This window comes from Podarcis raffonei, chromosome 1 (genome assembly GCF_027172205.1).
Source record: "Podarcis raffonei isolate rPodRaf1 chromosome 1, rPodRaf1.pri, whole genome shotgun sequence".
NCBI classification, from domain to species: Eukaryota; Metazoa; Chordata; class Lepidosauria; order Squamata; family Lacertidae; genus Podarcis; species Podarcis raffonei.
The window spans coordinates 118,417,744-118,439,262 of record NC_070602.1 but is presented as its reverse complement, the minus strand read 5'-3'; the positions used below and the strand labels follow the sequence as shown (position 1 = coordinate 118,439,262).

General features: G+C 44.2%; 1 protein-coding gene across 3 annotated transcripts; it reads right to left on the bottom strand.

Moving 5' to 3' along the window:
• Positions 1-6,484: 6,484 nt before the first annotated feature.
• CFAP210 (cilia and flagella associated protein 210) lies at positions 6,485-21,507 on the bottom strand. 3 transcript variants are annotated; one of them, XM_053359977.1, is made up of 9 exons: positions 21,405-21,507; positions 19,502-19,716; positions 16,398-16,571; positions 14,778-14,971; positions 13,232-13,388; positions 11,550-11,689; positions 9,842-10,034; positions 9,178-9,342; positions 6,485-8,244 (listed from the first exon to the last, which is right to left on the bottom strand). In XM_053359977.1, the coding sequence occupies exons 1-9, from the start codon at positions 21,487-21,489 to the stop codon at positions 7,906-7,908; spliced, it is 1,662 nt and encodes a 553-aa protein (XP_053215952.1). In that variant the 5' UTR covers positions 21,490-21,507; the 3' UTR covers positions 6,485-7,905. The 3 variants fall into 3 exon arrangements, with proteins under 3 accessions (XP_053215952.1, XP_053215960.1, XP_053215966.1); XM_053359985.1 differs by having other exon boundaries at positions 21,411-21,507; XM_053359991.1 differs by lacking the exon at positions 9,178-9,342.
• Between the last annotated feature and the right edge of the window lie 12 nt (positions 21,508-21,519).

The following is a 21,519-nucleotide window of genomic DNA, read 5'->3' as shown; positions in this document are numbered from 1 at the left end:
TCAAAATCTAATTTACCACTAATCATATTAAAAGATTTCATCCTTCCCCCTTTTTTCTTTTCAAGAGCTTCATTTCATAGCTAGCCGTGGCATGTTGAATTTATTTCTGTGTGATTTATAGGGACATGTACAAATTAAAAAACATACAGAAACAATGACCCCAATATAAAGCTACTCATGAAGAGTAGTATATTTCATGAGAGCAAGGAAAGGGTTCCTTAGATTTATGCCCCTTCCTCAAAACCTGTTTACTGAGCCTTCATCCTGAGTTTCTCGGCAGGGAGGGCAGATGACACAGCACACTCCCCATTGCATTTTCCTGTCACTTTCCTAACTGCAAAAAGTCCAATCGTTTGGGGAAGTGGGTGGGTTGTGGAAACCCTCCAAATCAATCAACATCATTTGTGCAACCTGAATTTGCTGGTATGTGATTGAATCCCATTCCCAAAAAGCAACAGTCTTGAAGTGCCCTTAGTCCCCGTTCCCTCCGCCCAGTACGTATTGTCATTGACACTGTCAAAGTCATTATTACCAGAACTTCTAACAGAAGCTGATTTAAATTGGGTATCAGACCCTGAGCATGAAGCAAACTCTAACCACTGAGCCTTTCCCCAAAGGGGTATTTAGGTAGAGGACATATTTAACACTGACCAACAGGTGGGCAATTCACCTTGTGGTCTGCACATCCATTGCACCGGCAGCTATCTATGTTCCTAATGATCAGATTATCCACTATCAGAATGCTTCCATTAAGGATGTAAAGGTAAAGGACTCCTGGGAGGTTAAGTCCAGTCAAAGGCGTTGCAGAGGGTTGCAGCGCTCATCTCACTTTCAGGCCGAGGGAGCTGGCGTTTGTCCACAGACAGCTTTCCGGGTCATGTGGCCAGCAGGACTAAACCACTTGTGGCGCAACGGAACACCGTGACGGAAACTAGAGCGCACGGAAATGTTGTTTGCCTTACCGCTGGAGTGGTATCTATTTATCTACTTGCACTGGCGTGCTTTCGAACTGCTAGGTTGGCAGGAGCTGGACAGAGCAACGGGAGTTCACCCCGTCATGTGGATTCAAACCGCTGACCTTCTGATCAACAAGTCCAAGAGGCTCAGTGGTTTAGACCACAGCGCCACCCGTGTCCCTGTTTCCATCCCGGAACAGCATCCCCAGCACAAGAGGAAAGTTGCTTGTGTCACCACCATAACCACCACCACAATTGGTTCCTCTTCCCCAGTGATGTCCTCATTCCCTGAGACCTCCATTCTCCATGACATTAGAGAAGCTGTCCCCCAGGGCCTTCTTTAGCATAGCTGTCAACCTTCCCTTTTTTTGCGGGAAATTCCCTTATTCCAGCGCGGTTTCCCGCTGCTTCCCGCTGCTATCCCGGATTGTTAGATATCCCGTAGACTGTCCCCGGGACAGGTGAGGCTGCTGATCCCTTATTTTCAAATCTGAAAGTTGACAGCTATGGTCTTTAGCATATGCGCCACCAGGGTGCAACGATCCACCCAGTGCCCCCAAATTTAATTTTGCGTGCACAGCACTGTTGAGAATAACAAGTGCCATCGTTGAGTCTGACAAGCGCCACCGCTGTGAATGGCAAGCGCTGCGGCTGGCGTGGCGAGTCTTTCGTAAATGAGCTCACAAAGTCGAAAATCCTTTACTGAAACAGTAGGTATACATTTCGGTAATACCTATGTATGTATTTTGTTTTTCTAGCTTGATCAAAGTTATTTATTATTTCATAACAAATAGTTAAGAGCTTAGGCGGCCTCAGCGGCAGGCGCCTGACACCCCCCAGAATTTGGCGCTCGGGTGCCCCGCACCCCTTGCACCCCCGGGTAAAGACGGCTCTGCTGTCCCCCTAAACGTGGGACACCACAATCACGTCTTCAAAGGCCTTGTCTTGTCCCCTAATGTTTCTTCCTTTCAGCTTTTCCAGGTCAGTAGCTTTAGCCTCCTAGGAGCAAACTTGTTCCATGACGATGAGGAGCTCATTGCACAGAGCACATAATCATGACTTCTGTCCAGCAGGCAGGCCGTTGTGTATGTCACATTCTGTACAATGCAATGTAATAATAATAATAATAGTAATAATAATAATAATTTATACCCCTCCCATCTGGCCGGGCCTCTCCAGCCACTCTGGGCAGCTCCCAACAGAATATTAAAAACATGATAAAACATCAAACATTAAAAGCTTCCCTAAACAGGGCTGCCTTCAGATGTCTTCTGAAAGTCAGATAGTTGCTTCTTTCCTTGAGATCTGATGGGAGGGCATTCCACGGGGCGGGCGCCACTACCGAGAAGGCCCTCTGCCTGTTTAACTGTAGCTTCACTTCTCGCAGTGAGGGAACAGCCAGAAGGCCCTCGGCGACGCTCCTCCTTACAGTAAGGCAATGTCATGGACTAGCTAGATGCAGAAAAATGGTGGGAGGTACCAGCCAGGGAGCCCCCAAGGGAACTCCTTCAATGTATACCCCAGTTGGCTTCCTATCTGAATATATTTGTTTATTGAATTAATTGCTTCGGAGTTTGGTAACTTCTTAGCTCGAAGAAGAGGGAGAATAGTTTGCCCTGGTCTCGTTGCCCTGTTGCTGAACTCACACAGCGGCCCAACCCACTGTGTTATGCTACGTCTACGTGCAAAAGCTGGACGTGAGATGGGTCTAGCAGCATGGTCCTCCTCCTTCCTCTACTTGTTAACTGTACACATGGAGAATATCCGAGTAGATCGATGCTTTCTTCACGTGCCTGCATCAACATGTTGGGTGGCACCTTAGCTGTCAAACCTTATCGGACGCATGATATGTTATTAGCTGAATACATCTCAGCAAACCTTCATTAGGTTTTAACCAACCCGACACTCTTCCTGCGTTTGTGCTTTGCTGAACACAAGCGGGAACAGAGTTTCCTGTGCGATGGCGATAACATCTGCTCGACTTTGTTGTTGGCTGCTCGAGAAAGTTGAAGACGGTGCCCCGCGATCTATGGAAAGCTGCATAGCCTTATCTGATCCTTACCAGATATTGCTGGAGGAAATTGACTATGAGGGCTGGCCCTACTTAGGAAATATATTTTTTTACAAAAAAAACTGTCAGTCAAAATGTCATTAGATAAGCACTTTTGTACACTTTTGCCTAGTCCTTCTAGGCAATACAGTCCAAAGTAGCATGCAGACCAAAGAAAAACAGCATGTTGCATACACGTATATATTTTCTTTGGTAATCAGCCGTATGACTTTTTCTGGCACAGCACGATGCCAAAATAAATTGATGTGAGCTATTATTTTTACCCTCTTCCAAAAACTTTTTAAAGCATTTTTAAATGTCAAACAATTATAACCCGTGGGACTTTCTTCCAGGTACATCAGAAGCTGCCTTTATAGTGAGTCAACCATTGGTTCATGTAGGTCAGTATCATCTAGTTATTGTGGCTGATTGTGGCTCTCCAGGGCTCCAGATAAGGGATATTTCAATGCTTTTGGAAGGATTGAACCTGTCCTATAGCTGTTTCTTCACATCAAGTTGTTGATCTTTATTATTATTATTTATTATTAAAAGCTGGCTGGCTGCTAGACAGACAGACATCTGGTTTTTATTCAAGGTCAGGTCCATACCGACCACAAGAAAACCAAATGCAAACACCAAATGGAACCAAACAGTAGTGCAATTAGGAATATATATAGGGCATGTTCATATTCTAAACCAACAAAAATTCTATTACTTTATGTAAAATATTTTAAGTATCTGACTTATGATGGTACTGTACTTTGCCTGTCCTAAGTAAATGTAGCAGCAGTCAGACTCACACGTTTTACATATGCTTCCGTGAAATTATTTGTGAAGTTTTCCATAGTCTTGTCCTGGGGAGTATTTCTGATAAAAAATAAGACAATGGAATAATAATTCTATTTTTGCTTTGATGGCTCCATGTACTTTGTTGACTTACATAGCATCTAATGACTGTCACTGTTTCCTTTGAGTCGCCTCATAAAACTGAAATGACTGGAAGTGAGGGTAATAACTCCTATGGAAATTAGAAGAGAAAGGGAAACAGGATACATTTTGAGCAGCCTGAAATATACAGCCAAATCATTTCTTCATATATTTTTGCTTTGGCTGCCGTAAACGATGTGAAGCACCTATGCCCTCAACCATGATATCTGAGAGGACAGAGCATGAGACTCAACCTTGGGTCACGGGTTCAAGTCCCACATTGCATGAAAGATGCCTGCATTGCAAGGGATAGACCAGATGATCCTTAGGGTCCCTTCCAACTCTATAATTCTATGATTATCACTCAGTGAGGGTGTTTCGATGGCTTAATTTGAAGACAGGTTGTTGAGATATTGCAAATGGGTCATTGACAATAGTTATAAAAACTTCTCCGAGCCTCCCCTTTCAGAAAGGGTAAATCCTAAATAAACGCTGTGCAGACACTGCCCTAAATTTGCTTGCATCGGAAGCAGGACCACAGGTGGCGCTGTGGTCTAAACCACTGAGGGCTTGCCGATTGGAAGGTTGGCAGTTCGAATCCACAGTACAGGGTGAGCTCCCATGGCTCTGTCCCAGCTCCTGCCAACCTAGCAGTTGAAAAGCACTCCAGTGCAAGTAGATAAATAGGTACCGCTGCGGCAGGAAGGTAAACGGCATTTCTGTGCACTCTGGTTTCCATCATGATGTTCCGTTGCGCCACAAGCGGTTTAGTCATGCTGGCCACATGACCCAGAAAGCTGTCTGTGGACAAAAGCCGGCTCCCTTGGCCTGAAAAGCGAGATGAGTGCCACAACCCCAGTCGCCTTTGACAGGACTTAAATGTCCAGCGGTCCTTTACCTTTTTTGCATGGGAAGCATTAATCCCACAGTAAGCACCTGCTTGAAAGCACCTTGAGACTCAAAGAAGATTCCACTGTATCCAATAGCAGTGTTTTAAACCCCTCCCCTGAAAGAATTTACACATTCAGTCATCATGCAATAGCACACTGTTAAGACCCTATCAACTCACACTGCAAGTGGGTATTGTGTTTCCCCTCCCACATTTCCTTATCTAAAACAAACACCTTCTCGCATGTGCAAAAGGGCTGCTTTCCCCCTGATTTGTTTGTTTGTTTTCTTCACGCAGGGAGGTGTATTCTAGCAGGCAACCCACAACTTGAAGTTGGAAGCGATACACTCCCAGCAAAGCTATGCCACGTGATATTTCTGGCTACAGAGTAAACTGGCTATCATGTGCAAGGGCTGGCTTGACATTGCTCATGGCAGAAAACATGACACTGATACTGGAAACTAGCAGCAGTACAGTCTACAGCAAAGCTTTCCAAGCTGTGTGTTGCGACACGTTAGTGTGTCGGCTTCAGTGTGCACAAACGCTGCCTGTGCTCTTCCCAGGGCTGGAAAGGGATTAGTTTAACCTCTGGTTTGCTAGTAAAACTGAATTACTGTGTCGTGAAATGCCAAAAAAGTATGAAGAGTTTGGAAACCCTGGTCCACAGCAATGCAGCAAGCTAGGGAAGTCAAACGGCAGTACGAGTTATTCTCGTAAGCTGATATACCGTATATAATTGATCCTACTTGTCTCATTTTCTCTCTGTTTAGGTCATGAATCTCCTGATCCAAAGAGCTGCCTCTAAATTAAGTCCTATTCAGACTAGCAGCTGTATCTGTAATCTTTTCTTCTTACAGTTTGATTCTAAAAGACCATTTGGGGAAATGAGGTCCTGTTTCAGCTATATGAAGTGGTTCAGTGTCTCAACCACGATCGCTGCTGTCTCAAGCATCTATACGATAGGCTGCACTATAGGCCTGGTCTCTGTTGTATGTCACTTTGCATGCCTCAGGTTTTGCATCCTCAAAGGACCCTGTTTTACTACAAAAAAAATATATTTTGAATGGAAGCCTTTGTGGAGAGGTGTTTTCTGGAATGTAACCTGTACACCACCTTCAGCATCAAGATTTTTCATGGGCTCTTCGCTGTTGAACTGGTTGGCCTTGTGGCAGCTGCTAATAAATAGAACTCTGAAGCTAAGCTACTGTCTCCAGGTGACATCTCTAAAACCACAAACTAAGGTATCCCTTTATACCAGGGGAGTTCCCCAGTAGGTAGAACCCCCTAACTTGCCTGTTGGTGGCCTCGTATTGTGCCTTACTGAGAGGCATGGAACCAACAAGTTACCTACATGCAATGCAAATTCTAGATGCCTAAATTCCCAACGCCAGTTGTATATCTGCACCCACCTTGTGGTAGCAATTTCCAAACCTGAAAGGAAAACTTATCTTGTCTGCATATCTCCTTTGCAACACCAGAGGTATGACACAAATTGGGGAATCCAATTTAAATTGGCCTTCAGCAGCATCTGAAGCTCATGATGCAGGAACCACGCTAAGGTTAAGTAGCTCTGAGTCTGGTCAGTACCTGGATGGGAAAAACCATTTCGGGATCCCATTTTTATTGCATTTAGCTCCCTGGAGGAAAGGCAGGGCAGAAATGTAATAAATAAATGCTGCAGTTTGTTTTTATTTTATTTAAAACACCACTGCTATTCGTTTTTTGGTAAAGAGGTTTCCAACGCATTTCTATAAACAGTTTTGCTTTATAAAAGTCAACATTGAACAATATTGTTCCCTGGGCAATATGTCAACTCCAAAACTGCAAAATGATGTCATAACAAAGCTTTTATTACAAGTAAACAGTGCATTGCTGGAAATTATCCTTTATTACGTTGTAAGCCATCTCACACTTAAGATAAACAATTGTTTCTTTTCACTGTTCATCAAAGAGGCACTTATAGTGAGGTCTTAGTTATCTGTTGATTAAAATATTGCTTAAAGGCTAGATGATGATTGATCAAGAAGGGGTGACAGAAGATCACAAGGTACGTGGTCCATGACTTACTCATACTAAGGGTCGCACTATTCCTACTATGTGTAGAAAACCAGCCACTGCTCATCTTCCTTTTAATCTTCCAAGTTGATGGCACTTCCCAATGTGACACGCAAAGCAGCGAGGGGCAGTTGAAAGGGAACAACAGAAGGCAGCAGGAGAGATGCTGTCTTCCTGTTGCATTTATTCTGCAGCCCTAGCTACTTCATATTCCGTCTGGCCCAAGATGAGGTTTCCCAGTCAAGGGGGTGAGGGAAAGGATAAGCACCTCTGTTCCCAACTACAGTTACTTGCTTGCATATGGCTCCCTACTTTGAGTGCCACAGTCGCTCCAGTGCATGACGTTTCTCTCTTTCACAAATAACTAGTGTAGTGGAGGGTAGGTGGGCTCTAACTCTTTTTGCCCCTCTCCCACCGTGGTCCCAATCCAGATCACTGCCTCCTATGTGCATGGGAGCACCAGGGGAACATCCATTAGCTTCGAGTGCAAAAAGCAGGAGAGGGGGAGTCCCATCCAGACTGAGAGCATAGCGAGGGTTAAATTGCATATACCTCCCCACAATGCCACAGTCTTGATCGGGATTAGGGAGTGGCATGCCGGCTATTGAAAGAAAAATAGCCATGGGTGGGATTTTGGCCATCAAGAGGCAAATACCTGATCAGGAATCTTATGTTTAGAACTAAGTGGCTAGTTAATGCTTTTAGCCTCAAAAGTTTAAACGGAAGAGGTACAGCAAATGGTTTGTTCGTGAAGTGCGTGTTATTTTTGGTGTTCGTACAGGTGGCAGAAACTGAAGGAATAAAGGAGTAGAAATTCCTGAAATAAAACTGAATAGAAAGGTGTGAATGGCTGTTTTGGAACTTCTAAATGCTACACATCATTAGAGCTACGGATTTTCAAAGTTATATGTAAATATATTTGGATGGTTGCAACCTTTATTAAGGCATCTTAAACTTGCTAATTTTCTACTGCAATTTGGGGTAATTTAAAAATGCATTAGACATTCACTGTAGCATTCGGGTTTTCCTTACCATGAAAAACCTAGCCGACCCTTAGTGTGCCCATATTCATATTCATTTAACCATTTCATTTCTTGAGCTGTGTCACCTATAAACGGCAGCTTAGTAGGCTGCTTTTCACACGGCTGTTCATTTTCTCTAAAAACTGGTCTGTTTATACCTGAGTCACCTTCACTGAGTGCTTTCAAAAGAGGGTAGAGATTCCGAGTTGTCTTGGATTGCTCATCAATGATTTTCTTTGCGTACTTCTGGAATTCCTGCTCCTTGAATAATAAAATGCGTTCTTTTTGTCTGACATAGTCCGTATCCGCTTGTTTCTCACGATCTTCTTTTAACTTTTTTTCGACCTGCATTGGAAGGGAGGAGGGAAGTCTTAAATATATCCAACAATAATTTTATAATACATTAAAACTGAAACTATAAAGTTATAGATGTCCTGATTCCCTCAATAATAATAATAATTAGCACACGACTGAAGCACTAGCTAGGATAAATGATATCGTGTGGGTGCAATCCTTGTTCTATAAAGTTAATAAACATTGTGAGTGGGACACAAGTACAGCATTAACTACTGAATGTAAAATTCAGCATTCTGAGAATCCCAGTTTAATCCAGTGAAACTAAGCTTTCAGTATCTGTAATGGCATTTGTCTATTTTCTTCCCTCCCTGCGCTCACGCGGTCTCTTTCATTCATTGCCACTGTTGTTTGCCGCTTGGGAGCAGGGAACCTGTTGGTTTTTGCCTATTTAAATATTTAAAATACCACCTACACTTCCAAAACATGGAAGATCCCCCTCATCTGATTTTGGGAAATTCTCCCCCTTCCTCTGGCAACGCCCCGGAAACCTACACTGTGCAGGACCCCCTATAACCCTCTGGAGAGGACTGGTGTGCAGAGGAGGAAGAAAGAGACAGAAAGAGACAGAGACGGAAAAAGAAAGAAAGAAAGAAAGAAAGAAAGAAAGAAAGAAAGAAAGAATACTTCTGTGAGTTTTCTGCTCATGATAGTCAGGATTCAAGCCTCTGACTATTACACTACAATGATGATGTTCCCGGTTTTCTTTGATTTCTGACAGTATGCAAGGTTCCTTTCTCTAAGGCATTTGTCATCTGGAGACAAAGGAAGCTTGTCTCTGGGACTTCATCCATTTGCAGGTGCAGAGGGCAGTTTTCTCACTCAAGACTGCCCTCTCAAGCACTAGACAGAAAAGTACAAGTCATATTCCATTTTCGCCCTTTTTAAAGAAGTTTACTTTGTAAACTTAATGCCCATACTTACTATCTGCATGACATGGAAGTCTTGTAATTTTAAGTTTGCACAATGATTTCTATGTTTCTTGTCTTTCTCCAGTTCTTGGAAAATCCGATCTGCTTCTATTTGTCCACAAAGTATTTCTTGAGCCTCTAGTCTGTCCTGTTTTTCTTTCTCTTCTTTCCTTTTAATCTATAACAACACAATCCAGTTCTTATCCTGTGGTAGTGAAGCCTAAGATCTGATGACTCTCTACCCTGCTACTAACATTAAGAGTTACATAAATGCAATTTTGATATTCTGGGCATCCAATTTTTAAATACTTTTATGTGTAAGCCAGTCCCACTATTTTAACGGAACTTGCTTTCATGAAAGCTGCTCAGGGCCTGTGTAAAAGAAGTCTATTTTTTGAGACTAAAGGTTGCATCCACTGTCTACTCGCAAACTGAACTTCTGCTCTCTCAATGCAACTTCACCTTTCTCTCCCTCCCTTGTGGTCTCCCACATACCCTCAAAATCTGCTCTACATGGCTGGGAGATCCTCTGAAACCTATTATGGGGTGCACGGGGGAAGAGGTAAAAGTGAAATCCAGTTGTGCAAGCAGACTGCTGACCCAATGCTGGATTCCATCCCAACTGATAAATAAGAAATGGTGAAACAGAAAAGCATGCTTAATTTTATTTTTCTTACCACATTCATTCTGTGCTCTGTGATGGATTTCAGTTCAGCATTGTTCTTTTCTTCTTTTTCTTTGCGTTCTCTCTCCAGCTGTGCATCCGTCTCTGCAATGTCCCTAGCGATACGCTCATCCTCATCATCAGCCTCCTTTTTCATATGAGCCAGGAGGCGGCTAGTAATGTTGTCTCTGTGCTCCTCCATTAACCTGCAATGGTTCAGCCATAAGTGCCAAGATTCATCAACTGCATGCTGTGAGGGGAGGCCTGGGGCATGCCTTGATTAAACTACCAAACTGGATAAAACCACACTCCTCTATGCCAATCAGAGGAAGGACTGATGTTCTGTATCTCTACCCATACGTGACACCTGGTGCCAGACAGGTGGCGAGCTGGCTGCCAAGGAGCAATCAGGAGCCTTAAAACGCTCCCAGTTGTTCCTCGGTGAGAGAGGCTTGCTGTCAGCGATCTTCAGCTGATTGGTGGTGAAAGCAAAGTCACCAAGTTAACACAAAGTCAGCAAAGTTAACACAAGCAACAGCTGATTTACACACATCCAACTGGCGCACGACTGTGCACACGCACATCGCAGCGACCCAGATGTGGCTGGAAAAGGAGGAGGGCTTATGTGCACTCTGCCATTGCGTGTGATGACCCAGAATGCAAATCGGGAGCTGCCTGTAAATCTGCACTAGTAAGTAAGTAAGTAAATCTGCACTAGTGTTCCTGACCTGTTGGTGCCTACCCAAAGTCAGCTTGCGGTCAGCATCAATCAGCTGACTAGTGCCCACTGGGGTCAGATGTAATATGGAGTTGCTGCTTGCCTGAAGTGGGCTTCGCAACCTGGCTGGAATCTGCACTTGCTGCAAGCCCCAAACATAGTTTGCTGTAAGTGCAAGTATCTCTTTGAAGGGCCGGCTTGAATTGAAGCTGGTGACAGAAGAATATTTCTCTGTGGTTGCAGTTCAAGCGGCACCTGCAAAGGAATTCTAGTTTGCTTGGAGTCACTTGTGATGTCGGGTGATTGACATTTGTCAGAATGGCCCACAGTACATCACCGAGGTAACTGTCTGGCCCACTGGCTGCATCCTATTCTTCATCCGTGCCTCTGTATAATATTCATCTCTTATACTGGTTCCTAGGCAGGTCTGTGGGCACATTTGTTTGTTTGATTTCTATCCTGCCCTTCCATCCAGGGCAGCAGACACGGCAGTCTAAAAAACAGTTTTAAAACATTATCTCAAATCAGTGATCTTAAGGTTGGGAGATTGCTTGGCAACTCTCTGTATGCTGCCTTGGGTTCCACGACGGAAGAAATGCAGGATGCAAATGTTATCAGTCAAATAAAATAAAAAAAAGAGTTTGCAGCAGAATAAAACTGAATCAAGAGTCCTTGGTCCCACAGAGCAGGATTCAACAAACAAGTCCTGCTAGCAGAGGCCAACTAAAAATCTTCATTAGTGCAACAGGACTCCCCGCCCCCCACCCCTCTGAAATTGGCTCTATTGGGACCATGAAGAACCCCCAGAAGAATATGATGGGGAGGAGGGGGGATTGTTGTCAGGCAAGCGGAAACGCTGGCACGGATGCAAGAACAGCCGCAGTGTTACATTCCTTTCATAATATCTCTGTGTGCAAGATGGGGTCTCTACTGTAATGCTAGAAAACTGTGCCTTGTTTTATTTGGGTAATGTGTTTCCATTTCCCGCTCACATTCTGCCTACCTGTGCATTTCATCTTCTTTTGCTTTTCTCAGCTTAGCCATAGCCTGCTTTGCTTTATAATGTGCTCGGACTTTATCATCCTCTTCCTCTTCTTTTTGCTTCTCGATAGCCTTGAGAGTCACCTGGTCAGCAACATGTGCCTTTAAAAAAACACACGAAAAAACTCAGAATGCGTGTTTTGTTTACCAAAATAAGTGTCGAGCAGAGCACACTATAGATAAGTCGACTGGCTGGAGGATAATTGGAGGAAGCCCTGCTGCCTCCTGCTGGTCAGGGTAGAAGGTGGATTTTTGTTTTTTGCTGATCCTTGGCCGGCCCTGCTTCACACAAGACCCCAAACACCCTGTATCAAGGGCTTGGCCAGCTATCATCAGTGGGAGCACCACCAGCAGTAGCTCTCCAATGACCTGTGCCTTCACTGGGCAAACTGGGGCTGGAATGACACTTCTGCCCAATCCTAACGCTTTCTGGGTGCGTGTTTGCAGAGGGGTGGGGCAGAATCTTTACTTAAGGCTTCACTGCGTTTGCACCAGTTAGGCCCGAGCTATGGAAGATGAGAGAAAAGATCATGAAGAATGTTATGTATTTATGCAAAGTACAGAGTTGGCAGAAGGAGATTTATAGGGATTTGTTCCTGTTTTCGACATCAAAGGAGCAAGAAGCGGTGGTGACAGTGCAAATATAAGACAGCATATTAATGTCATCTCGTGTAAACATGGGTACCAATGTTGGAGCTGTGTAGCTGTTATGGAGCTCCTGACACCCTGTCCTTGAAAAAGTGCACCTTGTGGCTTGTATTGGTCCCAATACAGACAACTCGCTGCAAAAATATGACTGAACTCCAATTTTTGCACTGCTTACAAATTCCCGCCCTTTGTGCACCTAACTAGAAGTCATTTCTGTCAAGTATGGAGACTATTGGCATTGTTTCATACGCAGGTTCCACAAAGATATCAACAGGTGATGAAACACGAATGGGAAATGCCCTTTAGATTTTGCCCAGAAGGCAACTTTGTCAACAGCTGGTTTGACACTATAGCAGAGTTAGACTGTACCACCTTCACTAAAACAGTCGTATTTTGGTTTTTGAACAGTTTAGTTCTTGAACATTTTGGCTCCCGAATGCCGCAAACCCAGAAGTGAGTGTTCCGGTTTGCAAACTATTTTTGGAAGCTGAACATCCAACGGGGCTTCTGCGGCTTTCGAATGGCTGCAGGAGCAGCCAATCAGAAGCCACGCTTGGGTTTCTGAATGTTTCGGAAGTTGAACGGACTTCCAGAACGGATCCTGTTCGACTTCCAAGGTACGACTGTATTACCAATATCCAATCTGCCATTGGGATTAGTAGAGAGCACCATCATCTGTGTGAGCCTCACAGATGCTGAATTAGCAGATCCTTAACAATCACCTATCCAAACAAAATTGTGCCTGGAGGCAGCCTCTCTCTCCTGACCTTTGAACTAAAGGCTCCCCTACAAAGTCATATCTGAAAAGCAATGACACAAGCTCTTGGCCTAAGCACTAGAAACCGACTTCCCCTCCGTTTGTCATAAGCAGGCCTGTGAGTAATTTGACTGGTAATTTGTCCAAGTTCAGCACCTAGTCAAAGTCCAGTGGAAACTGAAATGCGTTTTTTCAGATCCTAGGTTCCATACATTTGGCTACTAACTCCCATTTCATACCTGATGCTCCTTTCTACGCCTGATTTTGTCTTCACGCTCCTCCTGCTCTTTCTGCAGCACTTCCTGTTGATTTAGCAGGACCTGCTCCTGAATCTCTGCCCTTTCCCTTTTGTCTTCCAGCCTGCTCAGTTCTGCTAGACGTTCATGCTCTTTTATCCTAAAACATGGAAAAGATTGGTCAATGAGCCATGTCTAAAGTTCCTCTACAATTGGCAGAAGTTCTGGATGCTCAAGAAGACTGGTACAGGTGGATAGCAGTTATTCGCAGGACTTCTTTTTTCTCTCTCTCGAAAGGTGTACCCCCACTTTACAATCAAATTATCTCCAATACGATTTTTAAAACATTAAAACAGTTTGGAAAATTAAAAATCCTACCGGTGCCCTTGCTCCTCTGGCTGAGAGGCAGATGCCAGGGTGGCCTTCCTTTCAATTATTATTTACTGAATTTATATACTGCCCTATACCCCGGGGTCTCAGGGCGGTTCACAGAATAAAATCAAGATATAAAACCACAAAACACCTAATAAAAATAAAAACAACAACCCAATAGCCCCCCTCCCCACAACAACAAGAAGTTTTAAAAGGGCATAGGATGCAAATTGGATCAACCAAAGGCCTGGTTAAAAAGGAACGTTTTTGCCTGGTGCCTAAAGGTATGAAGGTGCCAGGCAAACTTCCCTGGGGAGAGCATTCCACGGACGGGGAGCCACTGCAGAGAAGGCCTGTTCTTGTGTTACCACCCTCCAAACCTCTCGAGGAGGCACATGAAGGAGGGCCTCAGAAGACGATCTCAGAGTCCGGTAGGTTCTTATGGAAAGAGGCGGTCCTTGAGGTATTGCGGTCCTTAGCCGTTTAATTCTGAACTTTCAGATCAACTGGCAGTTGGAGCTGAGCGTTCTTTAATTTAAGGAGTGGGGGGAGGAAGGAACCAGGCAGAGGGCCAACTCGGTGGTGGCACCCACCCTGTGGAACACCCTCCTATCAGATGTCAAGGAAATAAACAACTATCTGACTTTTAGAAGATATCCGAAGGTAGCGCTGTTTAGGGAGGTTTTTAATATTTGATGTTTTATTATGTTTTTAATCTGTTGGGAGCCGCCCAGAGTGGCTGAGGAAACCCAGCTGGATGGGCGGGGTATAATTAATAAATCATCATCATCATCACTGTCTGGCCAATGGTTGAGGGCAGGCTGGCCTTCAACTCGCCACTTGTATTGTTCCTAAAAAAGATGCAGCATCCCTGCGAAGGTCCTTATTCTGTTGACTAGCAACAGAGGCCTTCCCCTCACTTTCGGAGTCCCAGGGCAAATGGTACTTGGAGTACAACTTCCTTCCAGCAGTGAGAGGTAGTAAGGAGTTGCAGCTGCTAATTCAGAACATGGTCCAATATGGTATGTTTTGGTTTCCTGCCCCATCCCCCAGCAAATGTTAAAACAGATCAGCTTCTATGTTGTTGCTTTATGGGGCAAATGTGCTTACGCCACAAATGACACATTTATTTTATTCTGTGGTCTTAAAAAACAGAGCTCTTGCTAATTATATTTACTGTTCCAGTTGATCCTTGCTGAGTTGCACTCTCTTCCTACGGTTCTCTCTAATCTTTTCCTCCTCTTTTCGTACGGCTTTTTGACGTTCACGTTCTACTTCTTCATCTCTGCAGCGGTACAGGTTCTCTTTTACCTTTTTAAATTCAATCTGAGCATCTCTTTCTTTTAAGCATTCGGTAAGTAAGAGGGCTCTCTGCAAAATAAAATGGCAACATTTGATAGGGATTCTTTTTATTGTTTTATTTAAACAACAAACAACATTTTAAAGCAATAAACGATGCACCAGTGATGTAAGTATTATACAAATGATGTTTCCCCTTAACAACAGTAGCTGATAATTTCTAATGTGTTAAGAGAGAGAACTCTGAAAGTTAAATTACATGATACTTAATAACATGTGGGGGTTTATATTGTCTTGTGCTTTGTTATTCCAATATATTATAAACAAATTCAATTACTCTATAAAATGATCATGAGAATGTCTTCCTTTTCTAACTCTGACCATGTTTGTCGATTTTATCATATTTACAACCTCCCATATTTTGATTACCCAGTTCTCTGCTGATAAGAGTTTTTTCTTCTTTCCACTTAGGAGCTAATAGTTATACAAGCAACAGTCAATAAATTTATAACCGTCTCTCTATTGTCTGTTAAAACACGATCTTTCACATACCCAAACAATATTGGGTATGTGAGTTCATTAGAAATGTATACCCTGCTATAATATCAATTTCTTTTACATATTTCAATCCAAAGAATCTTTGTTTTGGGACAAGTCCAAAAAATATGACACATATCTGCATTTGTTGCTTTACATAAACCAGCATACTGTATATTGCTTGTTGTCCTAGATATATGGTTCAATCTTACTAGTGGAAAGTACCATTGAGATATAAGTTTAAATTTTATATAATTAGAGAAGTTTGCCAACTCACAAGGTTGGGGGGGACCCATGAGCCTAAGTCACTTGGTTCATGCCACAAAGGTATAGGGACTGGAGCCGACATGGGAAAGCAGGTTGCTCTGATCTCTGGGTAGAGGCAGAGAGCTGGGTGCTGGCTCTGCTTGCTTCATCAAACAAGTTGAGGGAGGAAAGCAAGTTTCTTTCAACTGGGGAAGGTCAAGTAAACAGGATGCTATCTCAGAGTCCCTGTACCAGTCTTTCTTCAATAGCCTCAGAATCTGCTCCCGTCTGGGGCCTATACACATTAAGATGAGGTGGGGGGTGGCAGCCATTCCTAGACAGTTTGGATGTGACTGGCCTGCTTTGCAAAGAAAGGCATAAGCTGGTTCTCATGGCCTCACACAGAGCTATTACCTTCTTCCAATATTAATGATCTGTGTCAATGAAACCAGTTTTTCAAATTTGTTAAGAGGGCTTCCTGATAGCAGTTTTTTACTGATGAGAATGCTAGTCCCCCATTGCTTATTGTATTAGACAATGTTTTCCCAGATACTCTCGGCTTCTTCTGACCCCAAGCAAAGCTTATTAACAGCCATTTTGATTGTGCCTATTTCCCTCATTTAATACAGCTTCTATGTTGAACATATCCCCCACATTAAAGTGAAATAATAATAATAATAATAATAATAATAATAATAATAATAATAAATGTTACATGGAAGTCTTTCACTCTCTCATTCTGATAGTACTGATAGAGTTTGGATTCTGCCACTGCTTCTTTTCGCTTCTGTGCTTCATACTTTGCTTCTTCCAGGTCAACCTTTCTTTTTTCTTCCTCATCCCTCTCCTGACGCTCTTTCTTGGCTTTCAGTTTTGCTTGTGCCATACCCTGCAATGCAATATTTTATTCATTCATTCATTCTTGTTGCAATCTGTCTGTCTCGAGAAAAAATGGAGTAAACCTCTGGGGATAAAGTCAAACCGATGTGTTAGCAGCACCAAAGTGACCTCATCAGGGCACAAGCCTGGGCAGTGTGTATAGACGTCCTGTGCTGCCCAGACAAGATCCACCCCATCCCCCTTTCAGTCTAGCTGATTTGGTCGAAAGAAAAGCAGAGTGATATGTTTGGCACAAGCTTGGCTGCAGGAGTTGCCAAAAAGAATCCTAAAAGGCGCGAACCATCTTAGGGACTGCAGGGTTTACTTCTTATCCTTTTCTTCTCCTGAAGATATCCCACAAGGCAGCAAAGGTTTAGGATCAGTTTTTTCCTTCTCCTAGGTGGGCTACCTTCCCAGGTTAACAAGCCCCATCTGTCCTCACAGATTTCTATAGCACATATAGAAACTGCCTTCTTGACAACTGGACCCACTATTAAGTCTCATCCATTCAATCCGCCAGAGCCTGTCTTTGCAAACCCTAACTCACCTAGGTTTTGAGACCCATCAGCTACCCACACCTGGTTTATCCAGCCAGCTGAAGCCACTCCCAGGGAGTTGCTGCTGTCACAGGTAAGAGCTGAGGGCAGGGTGGGGACCAAAGGTGGATAAACTAACCCAGAAGGAGTATGACATGTACCCCACCAGAGGGACTACCCCTCCCCATAACCCTACGCACCCAACTTCCTTGCATGATGCATTGTAATAAAGTACTCAACTAAGACATTTGGTCTAGAGTAGTAAACAGGGACGCGGACTAGAGCAGAGTAGGGACGCGGGTGGCGCAGGGACGCAGGTGGCGCTGTGGGTAAAAGCCTCAGCGCCTAGGGCTTGCCGATCGAAAGGTCGGCGGTTCGAATCCCTGCGGCGGGGTGCGCTCCCGTTGCTCGGTCCCAGCGCGTGCCAACCTAGCAGTTCGAAAGCACCCCCGGGTGCAAGTAGATAAATAGGGACCGCTTACTAGCGGGAAGGTAAACGGCGTTTCCGTGTGCGGCTCTGGCTCGCCGGAGCAGCAATGTCACGCTGGCCACGTGACCCGGAAGTGTCTCCGGACAGCGCTGGCCCCTGGCCTCTTGAGTGAGATGGGCACACAACCCTAGAGTCTGTCAAGACTGGCCCGTACGGGCAGGGGTACCTTTACCTTTAGTAAACAGGCATTTGTTCATTTATAAACTACTAACTACGAACTTTTTCCCCCCATATAACCCACTGCTCTGGCACACGCATGCTGCACATTATGACACCAAGCAAGGCACCCAATGTTGCAGATACAATGTCAATGTTGAGGATCAGAATGTTGTTGTTTAAACTAGCATCAATAACACTAATACGCAGCAGAATGAGCAGCAGAGAGCAAGGATCTGCTGTTTTTGCCGGCTGGGCTGACTCCTTCCCTCACCTTCACAGAGGCTTGTCCTGTGAGAAGGGGCAGGACCATCTGATCTGAGGATGACGGTATTGGGCGTCTATGAGCCATGAGCCTACCTGCTAGGATGCCACAAAGTGTTGGCAAGATTTCATTTAGGCCCCAGGAGATGAAGGCCCCACCCAGTAAGGTCAGCAACTTCTGGCTGCATTGCAGTCACTTCCAGGTAGGTTGGGTTGCCAGGCTATTTCTCAGGAGCCACCAACAAACAAACAAACAATGATCAGCCTGTTTCCATCCAATCTGTTGATTTATAAAACCTTGTACCTTTAAGATCATGGTGCCTGTCTTTTCTTTGATCCCTGCCATATCCCCTTTTCCTATTTTGTCATTTAGTTTTTTAGTCTGTAAACCTGAGGGCAGGGGCTGTGTTATTTTTCTCAATTTGAGAGCTCCTCTGGGAGCTTTCCTGGTTGAGGAGTGGGGCCTATACATGTAAATAGTGCTCAACAGCCTGCATAGTAAATCAGTGTTATTTTTTATCTATTGCAATATGAGTTGACCTGAAAAATTCATGGTTGAGGCAAGTTCTGAACCCAGGACTTCCCAGCTCACACTATAAAATTATCATTATCATCATTATTAGTTATTAAATCATCTGAAGATCACAGGGAGGTTTACAACATAAAAATACAAAATGAGAACATAAGATACCTAAATAAAAAACAAAATCAAACCAACAATTTAATTTGATTTTAATTAATTTTATAATGAATGTTTTTAGAATGTTGGATTATTTTGATTGTTGTTAGCCGCCCTGAGCCCAGCTTCGGCTGGGGAGGGCGGGATATAAATAAAATTTATTATTATTATTATTTATTATAACAACCCCCCCTTGCAACTAACATATTTAAAAGGTCACAGAATATTTAATAAGTCAAAGGCCTGGTTATAAAGAAACATTTTTGGCTGGCACCTAAAGATAAATAATGAAGGTGCAAGGCAAGCCACCCTGGGGAGAGCATTCCACCAAAAGGGAACCACTGCAGAAAAGCAACATTCTTGTGTTGCCACCCTGCAGACCTCTCGTGGAGATGGCATAGGAAGAAGGGCACCAGAAGATGATCTCAGGGTCCAGGTAGGTTCATATGGAGAGAGGTGCCCCTTGAGGCATTGTGGTCCTAAACCATTTAAGGCTTTACAGCAATTTGAATAGGGCCAGGAAACTGATTGGCAGCCAGTACAGTCGGGCCAGGATTGTTGTTAAATGCTCAAGCCATCTTCCCCCAGTGAGCAACCTGGCTGCCGAATTCTGCACCAGCTGAAATTTCTGAACCGTCTTCAGAGGCAGCCCCATGTATATCATGTTGCAATAATCTATTGCTGATAAACACATATATTCTGATTTTACTGAAATACTTTTGACTGACCAACCCAGTAGTAAGAACAAGGATAGAAATACAACCAGGACTGTCATAAACATTCCACAGGCACTGAAATGTATGTGTGTCACTTACCGCAATAGTGTTATGCCAGTTTTTCACAAGTGCTTGAGACTTTAAGTGCAGATCTTTCCGCTCCTTCCTTTCAGCACGAATACGGGCTGCTTCTCTTGCTGGGGCGGTGAGGCTATCGTGAATCCTCTCCCATTCTTTTTTGGGGAGTATAGTTATTTGGCGGAGATCTACTCCCACCGGAAGAAATATTCCCTCCACAACATCATCTTCGTTTGCTAAATATGAAAAAAAAAAATTCTGTCAAATGCCGTTCACTTTTAGAAGACATCTGAACGCAGCCCTGTTTAGGGAAGCTTTTAATATTAGATGCATTACGGTATTTTAATATTTTGTTGGAAGCCACCCAGAGTGGCTGGGGAAGCCCAGCCAGATGGGTGGGGTATAAATAATAAATTATAATTATCATCATCATCATCATCATCATAATTACGACTCTTTCACCTTCTGGGCAAAACGATCATGCTTTCATACCAGGTTGAGATAGCAACCCTGGGCATGCTGTATGATGGAGACATCTTCACACTGCAACCCTAAAAACATGTTCATTCTCTGGTTTCAGTGAGAATGCTCCCATGTAAATGTTCATAGGATTAAAGTCTTATAGGTCTGCTGAGATGCAAACACTTCAGAGTTCAGAGGGACTTATTCCCAGATAAATGACAATGGACAGGATTTGTCAAAATATTTGGGCCACTGGGTACATTTGTATTTTGGGAGGGCGCCATGGGCACCACCGTCTCTGGTAGCTTTTATTTGCCCTTCTCCAGCTCAATCATTCCTGCTACTTTCCCACCGGGGGTTCGAAGATAGCTACCCTCTTCACCTCATGATGGGGTTTGTGGGTGCTCAGAGGCTTCACAGCCACCAAGGAAGTCCCCAATGGTGTCACTATGTCAAACAGGTGACCCCAGCAATATAAGATTTCAGCCTTAGTCAACTTATGGATTCCTCATAGTGGAATAATAACCACAACGTCAAGGACATTTCCCACGGGCCATTGGCTATGTGAAGGAAGTTAAGACCTGAAAACAGAAGTGGCAAAAGGTCCCTATCTAGGATTCTGTTATGAGAAGTTAGAAGACTGTTTAGGAAATAAACCAAGATTTTCCCAGACATCCCACCTTAAACCGATCACAGTTAAGGCCACATAAATGAAAATGCTGATAGCGGGGAAGCGGGGCAAAAATGAAATGCTTAGAATATAAGCCACAGTTCCTGAAGGTAGGGAAGGCCCCAACGGGTTAGTGGCAGCACCCAAATGACATGTGTCATTTTCCTGCTAACTACAGCTTTTAAATTCAAACAGCAACGCTGAAATCTCCATCTTCAGGGGCAGCCCCATTCATTCATTCACTTTGCATCCCACCCAAAGATCTCGGGGCAGTTCACAGCATAAAAATCATAGCTGTCAACCTTCCCTTTTTTTGCGGGAAATTCCCTTATTTCAGCGCCATTTCCCGCTGCTATCCCGGATTGTTAGATATCCCCTAAACTGTCTCCAGGACAGGTGAGGCTGCTGATCCCTTATTTTCAAATCCGAAAGTTAAAAATACCAAGACAAAAACACAAAATACATAATAATAATATTTCTTCAATTAAAATTTGTTTTCAACACTGCACTGTACAAAGCTCCACGTCTGCCGTGTCGCAGCCACCTCTTGCAGACCAAACCCATCGATTCTGATTTCACCGAATCTCTTCTGACTGACCAACAACCCAGCAGGAAGAGAGAAGACAGAAAGACGACGGAGAAAACTCGCCCCGCAACCGCCCCGCATTTGGCCAGGGCGAAGGCGCCGAGCCTCATGAGGAGGCTCAAACTGGCAGCGGCTCCAGGGGCATCAACGGGGACCACCGCCGCCCTTCCTCCTCGGACCCCCAAGCAGCGCCTCCTTCCCCTCACACGCACGCGTGGCTGGGCGCTCCTGCCCTCGGCGCTTCTTGACCAGCACGGCCTGGCGGGCGGCGGCGGCGGCGGCGGCCTTCATGGCGTGAGGCGACCCGCCGCCGACGCGACT

Excerpts from the sequence above, each read along its gene's own strand:
- CFAP210 (XM_053359977.1), bottom strand. The coding sequence starts at position 21,489 with ATGAAGGCCGCCGCCGCCGCCGCCGCCCGCCAGGCCGTGCTGGTCAAG. Across the intron at positions 11,690-13,231 it reads GGCGTAGAAAGGAGCATCAG|GCACATGTTGCTGACCAGGT; the intron begins GTATGAAATGGG and ends GTTTTTTTAAAG. Across the intron at positions 9,343-9,841 it reads CAGAGCACAGAATGAATGTG|ATTAAAAGGAAAGAAGAGAA; the intron begins GTAAGAAAAATA and ends GTGTTGTTATAG.